Source organism: Nicotiana attenuata, chromosome 12 (genome assembly GCF_001879085.1).
Source record: "Nicotiana attenuata strain UT chromosome 12, NIATTr2, whole genome shotgun sequence".
NCBI classification, from domain to species: Eukaryota; Viridiplantae; Streptophyta; class Magnoliopsida; order Solanales; family Solanaceae; genus Nicotiana; species Nicotiana attenuata.
Window position 1 is genome coordinate 37,599,091 of NC_032000.1, and position 11,769 is coordinate 37,610,859.

Genomic DNA, 11,769 nt, shown 5'->3' on the forward strand with positions numbered 1-11,769 from the left:
GGGGAGTATTCTTTAATTAATGTTATATATCATAAAAGAAAACCTTTGGTTAGCACAGTGGATGCATAATTAGGTGTTATCATTGTGCAATTAGAATGCTTAGTATTGTTGTACCAGCAACAGAAAACATGGAATTTACATTTTCAACTTTTGTTGTTACATTCTTCATCTTATTTCATTTGATATGCATTATTGGAGTATTCTACTTTATCAGCTGGAGAAAGTAGTGTAATTGATCCTCATATCAAGAAAATGAAACAAGCCAGATAAGACATAACTGGTGACTGTTTATAGGGAAGTCTATTTGCATAACATATAAGGTGAAGTATAGCTGTCAAAATAAAAAGATGAACTTTTGCTTTCATAACATATAGTTTAAGCCGTAGAAGCAGATACAATATCTTGCATTAGTGTAGGATGTCTACATCACATCCCTAAGAGTACGATCCTTCCTCGGACCCTGCGTGAATGCCGGATGCTTTGTGCACCGACCTACCCCTCTTTAAATAGTTGGTTGTAATATCTGTTTAGGCACATAATGAATGTGTGAGTGCCAGCTAATGGTTGCCATAAAAGAAGATTTGGCAGTCCAATTCACATTCACACTATGCAAAGGGCAAAGCCCAAATCTTGTGATAGAAAAAGTGAAAGGACTTTTTCAGCTGATTAAGCTAAGCTTTTGATGACTTAAAACTATGAAAAGGGTATGGCTTACCACAGTTCAATGATAACCAATGTGGTATTGGCTACCAATGTTTATAGTAGTAGTAATCTTGGTTCTTCAACAGTATTATAGCCTGTTTGGCCAAGCTTCTAAAATCAGCTTATTTTAAGAAATATTTTTCTCTTTTGGTGATAAACATTTGTGCTTGGCTAATTAGTTTGAAAAACATTTTAGCTATAATTAGTATTTGGCCAAGCTTTTAAAAACTTGGTGATTTAATATTATTTTCTTGAAGTAGTCTGTCCATGTGACTGCCAACAGATCACGATTCATGCCAGAAAATAGCATTCATGTGATATAAATAAATCCAATACACTAATTAGGGAAATTCTTTATCAGTTGGTTAAGAACTTTACATGTTTTACTAAGTGAAATTCTTATAATGTGAAATTGACGATTTTTTAAGATGAAAAGTGAAATCCTTTCTTCTTATTTTATCACACTACTATCTGGGGATTTCTTTAGTCGATTACTATTTTGAAAATCCTTTATTATTTATTATTTATTATATGTAAAAGAAACATGAATAAATGTTCTTTGAAAAATGTAAATACTTAAGACAAATCTACCGCAGGTGCCAGCCGTCAGCCGCCAAAATTGGTGTCTCCAGACGCACCTGACCAACCTTATTTATATATATAAATTCTTTAGTTTATGTTAAATAAATAAATTTAACTCAGACAGTCACGAAACTAAATTCATACAATTAAGCATGGTTAAGTTTAAAAATTTACATACAAAATGCACGTATTGTACTTGTGGGTTCTATACAAATCAGCAGTGAAGTCAGAAATTTCATCTAGAGTGTTTAAATTTGAAATAAGTATAAAAAATTCCTAATAAAGAGTGTTCAATATATGTTATATACCATTAAAATCTAATATTTACGTATAAATACTGTGTAATTTTTCGATGAAGAGTGGTTAGTTGACCATCCTTAGGGCTATGTACCTTCGCCCCTGATAAAACATAGGGTGCAAATTAGCATAACCATAATTTGAAATTTGTAGATTTTAAATTGATTAATTCATACTAAATTCGTAATTATTTTTCTTTTTTTTTCGTAATTAAATATTTACAAATCGCAAAAGTTAGTGGATTCATCCAAACCAGTACATAACATAGTAAGCTCTGCCCCTGATTTTTCTACACAATTGACTATAGTTTTTAGAAAAACATTGATTCAGTGGTTATATGCCTCATTACAAATGTCATTTTAATTATATCTAATCTATTTTATACAAAATTTATATACTATAAAACACATAACATCAATGTATAAGCATTTTCTTCCATTTAAACTATAACCAGTTATTATAACTAGGGGTGTTCATAGTTCAGTTTGGGTCGGTTTCCCTAAGAAGAAACCAAATCAAGTAAGTCAGTTTTTCAATTATTGGAACCAAACCAAACCAATTAAGTCGGTTTTTTTCGATCCGATTTTTGTCGTCAGTTTTTTCGGTTATTTATCGATTTTTCCTTAAATATGAGACATACACTGCCAAACGCATATTTCGGTGACTACACTTTCAACATAACACTATCAAATCAATTGCTCTTTGAGAAATCTATCATTTACCAAGATATATTGATGATAATTGAATCAAATAGTGATGAATAATTTAAGTACTAATTAAAAATCGATTATTTTTAACATGAAATAAATCTTGTACTTAGCAAAAGAAAACTACCAATCAAACTAGAATATAAAGACAAATATTAGATTATTAAATAGCAAAGAACTAGACTAAAAATATAAATGACTAATATGTACAATAAAATTTTAGAAACTTTATATAAAAATATACAGGTATAATAGAAAAATTTAAATAGCTACTTTTATAGCCGGTTTGGTTCGATTTTTCGGTTATTTTTTGATTAAAACCAAAATCAAATCAAATTTGATCGATTTTTAAAATTCAAAACCAAAATCAAACAAACCTAGATAGTATTTGTTTTTTTCTGGTCGGCTTGGTTCTATTTTCGATTTGGTTCGATTTTTCGAATTTTTAACACAAATCGACATATCACTACAAATTACCCTGCTACAGACGATCACAATCCCCACCTCAACCGCCCAACACAAGTTTCGAAAGGCCAAATTAAAACAGAAAACAGCTCTTCTCTTCTGTTTCTCACGAGTCATGATTTATCAATGGACTATTATTGATTTATCATTTGACAAAACCTTACATAAGGAAGCAGTCCTTCTATTTTTTAGAAAAAAAGAAAAGAAAAAGAAAAATCGAATCATTTTCATTCCCCTTTCTCTCCATTTCAATCAAGTAATCTCTCAATACCTTTCCCTTAATCACAAGGAAATCTATCTCTTAAACCCTAAATTATTCCCTCTTTATTTCAATGTAATATAATTCAAATCCTCTTCGATCGAAACCGGATACAAAATTTTCTTCATTAAGCTTGTATGTAGAGGAAATGCCAAGTGTGGCAGTGAAATTATACAGTGTATTCTTCAAGTTTATGTTAAAGCATCGGTTGCAGAGCCGAATCCAAATCGACGACACAAATGGGCCGAATAATGGTAGCTCTTTCGGCATCACATCTCGGCCCAATGAGGAATCCATTACTGCTGCCAATCCTTTATTCACTGACGGTGTTGCCACTAAGGACTTACATGTAGATCCCGCCACCTCTGTCTCTATTCGAATCTTTCTCCCTGAAACCTGTCTTGGTTCCCCAGATTTGGAGTCTAAATCTAGGGTTAGGGTTTCGACCCGACCGGGATCAGGATCCGACCCAAACCAGGCTCTCATTTTACGTCGAAACAGCTATGGATATTGTACTACTGATAGTGTGATAGAGAATCAGAAAAATTATAATAAGAATGGTTTTAATAGTTTTAATCATAGGAGAAATAGCTATGGTTGTAATGTTGTTGATGATTTAGGTTTAAAATCTGAAAATGGGGTTTATAGAGGGTATAATCCAGCTGGCAGAAAAAATTGCAGGAAATTGCCGGTTATGTTGCAGTTTCATGGTGGGGGGTTTGTGAGTGGGAGCAATGATTCCACCGCGAATGATTTGTTCTGTAGACGGATAGCGAAGCTATGTGATGTTATTGTTTTAGCTGTTGGATATAGGTTAGCGCCCGAGAATCGCTATCCAGCAGCATTTGAGGATGGACTGAAGGTGCTGCATTGGCTGGCGAAACAGGCCAATTTGGCTGAATGTAGTAAGTCGGCGGGGAGTAGACGTGGAGGAGGAGGGGCGGATTTGAGGAAGTCGGATGCTTACGGGCATATAGCTGATGCATTTGGAGCATCGTTGGTGGAGCCTTGGTTGGCTGCTCATGGAGATCCATCAAGGTTAGATTTAGCCCCTTATTTCTACTTTTAAGTGACAAGCTTAGATCATGGATTGTTATCTGTTATGGTATTGGTTTGATAGAATTGATGAAGCATTTAGTTGAATATTGGTCGCAAATGTAGCTTCTAACCATGCTGAATTCATATACGTTAGGTAATAGTTGTGGTTTTGTAAACCGTGTGAAGAAGCATTCACTTCTCGCCCGTGTATATCTCTTGCTTTTTTCTTTTAAAACAATTTTCAAAGTTTACGCTACAAAATTCATTAACTCGACCTCCTTCACCACCCAAACGACTAGCATCTACCAATAGTTCGTGAAATGCTTGAACAAGTCTCTGCTGGTATAGTCTTTATTTTGGGTGGAACTACAATAATTGGTGTGGAATGCAACATAATCGCAGTTGAGAGCATTAGATGGTTAGAGATCTTCTTCAGAAGATTAAGTAATTTAATAGGTGAATTAAATATTTAGTCATCATACCACAGCATCAAGAGATTGCTAGTTATGTAAAGTTACATAAGATAGGAATTAAGAAATTGAAATACAGAGTTTATATTCTATAGATCTTTCATCTTTCTCAAAAAAATAAATAAAAATCCATTAGATCTTTCATGTGCACCAGAAAATGTTTTAAAGAGGAAGTTTGGATGGTACTGGATTCCTGCATGCCAACAGGGCTTCAGGGCCCTTTGATTCACCATGTCTTTAAAAATGTTGGAATTGGTGAAATAGTGTAATTTATACACTAAACCGATCTCATGATACAGGGGTCTTACAAATTACAAAAGAGTTTTAACACCACCTTTATATCTAAATGCGGAAAATGATATGGGATGTGGAATGATACCACTTCCTTCTCATTTGTTTTGGAGGTTGTGTCTATAAAATCCTCGCTAAACTGATATTCTTGAGGTTAAAGTTAATCATGGGAAAATAGTATCTGATGCTCAATTTTGTTGGAGAAAGACAATTGATTGATGCAACTCTGCTTGAATGCGTTGGTTTGAGACTTAGAGACAGGCAGTTGTGGGTTGTGTATCAAGTAGATTTGAAGAAGCATTGCGACCAAGTTATTGTGGATAGTATAAATTATAGGATTTGGCTTGAAGTGGATAAATTGGAAAGTATTGTATATCCACAGTTAAATTCTTGATTCCCAATAATGGGAGTGCAAAATGATTTTCTTGGTGCGCAGAGCTCTTATGTCAAGGTGATTCACTCTTTCCCCCCTTTTTAATCATTGTTATGGAAACTTAGAGCAGAATGCTATTGATAGTAATATACAAGGAATGGTTAATGGGCTTCCATAGCAGTGAAAATCAAGAGCCTCTTGTTATAATCTGACATATTTGTTTGCGTACAACACTGTGATCTTGTTGTAGGGAAGGTTTTACTGTTTCTATATTTTGAAGGCATAGTGATTACACATAAATTTGAAAAAAAGTTATATTTCCTTGTAGGCTAGTGTGTTAAGTGCATGATTTAGGGAGATGTTGGATTGTGACACCCCACCCTCCCCAAACCCCACTTGTGAGATCACTCTGGTATGCTGTTGTCGTTGGATTGTGAAGCCAGTCATTTTGTTAGTAAGGGCTTCATCCAAATCTTGCTTGGTGTGGATGTGGTAAAGAGAGATTCAAGAAAAGACTAGCTGCCTGGATAAGACAATTTTTGTTGAGAGGCTAGATCACTTTGGTAAATAGTGTCCTCTTTTAGTCTATATGGGGCATGATCCCAGTGAAACTTAAGAATTTTTGTGCCACAACATGATTGTGTATTAAGTGGAGCTTGTGGAAGGAGAGGAATAGGAGATGCTTTTTTGTTGTTTGATGAGGGAAATTATTTCATGAAGTTACTACAAGAAAACTTAATACAGTCAAGAGTGGCTGTTTATCCTTTCATTAATGATGGAGAAATTTCCCGTAAGAATAAGAGTATATTAAAAAATTAGAGAACCTGCAAAAGAATTTGATAGGGAAATTTGCCGTATAACTTTTTGAATGGAGATGCTGTGAAAGGATAAACATCCACTCTTGACTGTATTAAGTTTTCTTGTAGTAACTTTTTTGAATTAATGGTGTAATATGGTATACCCAAGAAATAGATAGATCTAAGATTTAGCTCCCGGGGCTATAATATGACGTACAAGTACACAGCACTTCCTTACTGTTTGATGGTGACTGTAATATCTTATCATAAAAAAATTCTATATGTTAGATGGCACTGTTGAGATGGGAATACAAGCCTAATAACTTTATCAAATCAGAGCCAAATGAAGACTCCCTTATAAAAAAAAAAGTAACTTTACCAAATCAGAGTCAAATGAAGACTCCCTTTTCGTGTCGTTCTTTCAAATGTAAATAATAACTCACTAACTAGTATTTTTGTACTTTTGATATCTTCATCCAGGTGCGTCCTCCTAGGAGTGAGTTGTGGGGGAAATATAGCTGATTATGTGGCTCGGAAAGCTGTAGAGGAAGGTAAGCTTTTGGATCCAGTGAAGGTGGTGGCGCGGGTTTTGATGTATCCTTTTTTCCTCGGAAGTGTTCCAACACATTCCGAGATTAAGCTAGCAAATTCCTATTTCTATGACAAGGCCTTGTGCACACTTGCCTGGAAATTATTTCTACCTGAAGGGGAGTTTGATTTGGATCATCCTGCTGCTAACCCGCTTATCCCTGGGAGAGGACCTCCATTAAAGTGGATGCCCCCAACACTAACAGTCGTAGCGGAGCATGACTGGATGAGAGATCGGGCCATCGCTTATTCAGAAGAACTACGGAAGGTAAATGTTGATGCTCCTGTCCTCGAGTACAAGGATGCAGTTCATGAGTTTGCAACTCTTGACATGCTTCTTAAGACCCCTCAAGCTCAGGCTTGTGCCGAGGACATTGCCATTTGGGTTAAGAAATATATTTCGCTTCGAGGTCATGAGTTCTCATATTGATTCAGATAGATGGTCCTGTACAGCAGTTCGTATGTGACATAATGATACCTGGGATTTGAGGTCTCCTGTATCTAGCTCTGAAATTTCAGGCATATTCTTTCATCCTCCTTGTTGTGTTCCTCTTGTAATATAGATGACTTACCGGAAATAGAATTTAGTTGAGTTTGAGCCGCATATATGTGACATAAGCATGCTTGTTTGATCATGAGTAATTGCCAAAATTTTGAAGAATTCTGTTTTTTCCCCCTCTTTCAGTGTGAAATATAATCGCCGGCTTCGTCTGGGAAAGTTGGTTAGATATCTTGACTGGGGTCATGACGTCTATTGTCAGCATTGTTTTGGTTGTTGAAACTTTTTCAGCCTGCAACTCAACCGTATTTTCATAGGTTGGTCTTGTATCGTTGAACCTTTTTGTGATTTTGAATCATATAATCACTTAGGAAGATGTTTATTCAGTCTATGAGTGCAAATACGTACCAATTGATAAGATATAGACTGCCCTGGATGCCTGGACTAATTAATAGTTCCCATCTTTATAAGACAAATTACTGCAATTTGTTGAAAACTAGGGGAAGGCCCAAATTTTATCGTTCGTTTCACACCCTTGTTATTAGCAAATTGTTCGTATGTGCCTTTAACTTTAACATATCTCCAGTATGGATTTGGTGGATTTTCTATTTCAAAATTCTTCGACCAAAAAAGTTCAAAATTTTCCTTCTATTTTTTTACTATGGCATAAATTATCTTTCGGTATACGTTGGCCTAAAGGCCATTAGCCCAGACACATATAGTGCATACACCTTATGCACTATATGTGGTTTGGTTCCACATTTTTTTTTATTTTTAAAATAGCATGGGCTAGCCAGTTTTCGGACTGGTCATTCAAAAATAGCCAGCGTTTGTAAAGTCATTGAAAAATAGCCACTATTTTGCTGCAACAGGGACCGGTCCAGCATAATATAGTTATCCAATCTCCATTCTCATTGAAAAATAGCCACTATTTTATATGGGAGGTAGTGTGAGCACTTTGAAAGGCATCTTTGAAGAAATTGAAAGAGTGGTCCATAATTTTATTAGGATCAGTTATCCAATCTCCATTCTCATTAGTGAAATAGATAATGGCATTACGACGCTTACGGTTAGAAGCCATAATATGGAAAAACTTGGTGTTGGCATCACCATCGTTTATCCAATTACTCCTAGCTCTCAACTTCCAAAAATCATGTTCCATATGTAAAATGTTGTTATATTCTAATTGAAGAGTTGATTCAAGATTTTGGAGGAAGTCACTACTATAGTAATGGGGAGATGATTGAATACCATTTAGTCTAGCAAGTAAATTTCTCTTTTTCTTGAAAATGTCACCAAAGGTAGAGTTTTTCCAAATTAAAACATCTTTGGTTAAATTTTCCTGAGCCTCTACAAGGTTTTTACTAAGCCAATTTTTCTTAACTAGATTAATAAAATAGGATGCCTACACCATATAGTTTCTAGACGAAAGGGCTTATCCAAACTATTAGCATGTCTAGGTTGCAAATTTAAGAGAAGTGGGTTGTGATCCGAATGGATTTTAGGGAAATGAATCACGATTGCCTTAGGGTATAGGTCAATCCACTCTTTATTAACAAAAATTCTATCAAGACGTTCCATAATTAAACCCCTAGATTTCTTCCTATGATTTGACCAAGTGTATTTGCAACCCTTATAGCCTATATCTAAAAGCTTACAAAAGTTAATACTCTTCCAGATTTGTTTGCTACGTCTACTGTTAATAGAATTGCCTCCAAGTTTGTCATTGTAGTTGATAACATCGTTGAAATCACCCCCAAGGAGCCAAAGTCCATTAACAGTTTTGCTAATTTTTTCAATGTTATTCCACATTTCTAAACGTTTAAACAACTTAGTACTAGCATAGACAGAAGAAAATAACCAAGTAATTTTTAAGGGAAGTACCTCTATCACAGCATGGATTTCTTGATTGTTTCTAACAAAGCCATGAACCTTGACCACGCTTGCATCCCAAAGAAGAAACAATACCTCCTAATTGACCCTGACTAGGCACCTCGATCATTTGGGAGAATTTAAAATCACTTAGAAGAGATAAGTGACTGTCCATTCTAGTTTCTAGAAGAGTGACCATGCATGGCTTATGAGTGTCGAGCATTTCTCTAAAGTTCACTCTAAAATTTTCATTGTTACCACCACAGATGTTCCATATTATTACATTAGTTGGCCTATACATATTAGGAAGATTTGGTGGTGTCCCATTTTTCCTATGGGCTGGAGGAATTGGGTTCCTCCTTAGTGAAGGAACCAGAATCATCGCATGGTTTCCCGCTGTTGGATTCTGAGGGGGTCGCACATCCATGAAAAATTTGTGTAGTGCTATTGGACAGCTTAGCACGTACCTTTTCTCCCTTTGATCTTGGAATAGGTAGACTTTTACCTCGTTGAGCCTTGAAAATTCTAGGACTAGACCGGACCCCATTAGGTTTACTTCTTCCTCCTCTTCCATTTCCACATTTTCTTGTTCTAGTACATTGAGAGGGGGTTGAATTTGAGGGTTCATTGGAGGGTTTTGAGGTTGGGCAGGTGGTGGTTGTGGTGCTGGAGGATGTGGATGTGGTGGTGGTGGAGGTGCCTGGGGTTGTTGTTGGTTGTTTTGTGGAAGCACTGGATCGAATGAGGTTGTCCAAGGAATGAAAATGGGGTTCATATTGTTGATCTCCCCTGGGGGAAAGAATGGGAGATCCACTGGAACTTGTTGGGACTGGATGGGGTTGAAGTGTGGTGGGAGGCTCCATTGACTCCTCATGGCTTGTGCTTGGTTGATATTTAGGGATGGAGCTAGTGGGTGGAGGATATTGTTCAACCAGACATGATTGAAGTAATTGTTCATGCCCATATTCATCCCCTCTGAGACTAGTTGAGCTAGGAAATGGGAGTTTTGAAGAACTATGATCGTGTCTTGACCATTGAGCACCATACTCAACGTTATTGCATGGCCCGTTAAGGCTTGCTCCACCCACTAGAGGGGTTGATGATCCTATGGCAATGGTGGTTGTATGAAGTAGGTTTGATTGTTTGCTATTTGGTTTTGGGGTAGTGGAGGGTTGGACATGTTTTGGGCTCGTTGGTGCCTTAGGATTTGGACTAGACGGTAACGTCTTCTCTGGGTGATTGGAATTCTTGGCATTGTTAAGGGGAGGAGTAGTGTTTATAAGGTTGTCGTATGAATAGGAGTCTAGGTTTTTTGGATGAGAAGTAGAGATGGAGGGACTGGTAGTGGTGATATCTGAATTGATATCACCTAGGTTACTTGTGACAGTGTGTTTAAAGGGATTTTGTGAAGATTTTGTTAGGGAAGTGTGGGGTTGGTCATTGGCCATTTGTGTCAAAAGGGAAGCTTCTATGTCCACGTGGTTGATATTTCTGCCTAGAGTGTTGTCTCCCATGCACGAAGGTAAGCTAGGATTATGATTAATAGGTGTTATATTAGAGGGTTTGGAGGGAGGTGAGTCGTGCATAATTTTAGTGTTAGGATATTTTAGGGTGTCATTAGTAGTGGAAAGATAATTATGGCCTTGCATGTATTTTAATTGGGTGACCTTAGGGTTTGCCAAGTGGACTTCCATTGGTCCTTTGCATGCCATGTCAATAACCATGCATGCATTGTCGTTACTTCCTATGTTACCAATGAGATCATTGGTGGGAGTAGGCGGATTGTCCAATGCTCCAAAGGGGTTGCTTGTAACAATAGCCTTAACCTTTTGATTATCATGATTAGCATGTAGAGGATCAATAGGAGTATCTTTTTACTATTAGGATTGATAAGTAGAGGGGGAGAGGGGACTTACCTGGATTGGGTATTGAATTAAAAAATACCTTACCATCATTGGCTTGTTGGGACTTCGGCTTGTACACAACCTTTTTTTTCTTGGGGAATGACACAGTGTGCCAGGCATCTTCTTTGGGCAGAGAGGATCCCCTTTGCATGTCTTGGCTAGTAGAGTCAATGTGCTTTGATTGGCCAATGGCCGTGTCTTCCATTGGGGGGCTTTGTTTGCTTCTTTGAGTAGTGTAGTTGCATGAGGACATTGAATGCCCTAGTCTTCCACAATTTTTACATAGGATATTGGTACCTTCATAGTGTATTTCTTGTTTATGTGGTCCAATATAAACAAATGGAGTGACCGGAATCTCAAGTGGGACTTCAACACACAACCTAGCATAGCGGCCCCTTAAGGTTGAGGAGGTGCATGCATCAATTTTTAGCAATTTGCCAATTTTGTTTCCCACCTTTGTGAGAATTTGGCTATCATAAAACTCCGTTGGTAGTTGAGGCAAACGGATCCAAATGGTTGTTAATGATATCTTTGCCTTTGAGGCTATAAAGTTTGGAATCCATTTTTGGACAGTAAGAAAATGGCCAAAGATAAACCAAGGACCATGATGTAGCACTTTTAACATGCTATCTTCATTGTTGAACTTTGTAATATAATAATCATGTCCTAAGTCTATAAGTGGAAAGTTTTCTTTCAATTTCCACAGATCTTGGACCTTTCTTTTAAGTAGTTAGTGTTGAATTCTCATCCCTTGTAGCTTTAGGATTGTAGAGAATCTCCATGGAGAGTAGATGCGATGGAGATCTTCTGGAGAAAGTTGAATTAGATGGTCATCTTTGGAGCAGGGCATGTAATTAGCTGTTTCATAGGAAGATGGGTGGGGGGGGGGGGGGGGGTTTGGGTCATCAATGGCCATATGGATTTC

At 36.9% G+C, this 11,769-nt stretch overlaps 1 protein-coding gene across 1 annotated transcript; it reads left to right on the plus strand.

The window, feature by feature from the left end:
- Positions 2,804 to 7,246, plus strand: LOC109235582 (probable carboxylesterase 16). Its single transcript, XM_019401746.1, has 2 exons — positions 2,804 to 4,050; positions 6,462 to 7,246. Exons 1-2 carry the CDS (start codon positions 3,161 to 3,163, stop codon positions 6,997 to 6,999), a joined length of 1,428 nt encoding a protein of 475 aa, XP_019257291.1. The 5' UTR covers positions 2,804 to 3,160; the 3' UTR covers positions 7,000 to 7,246.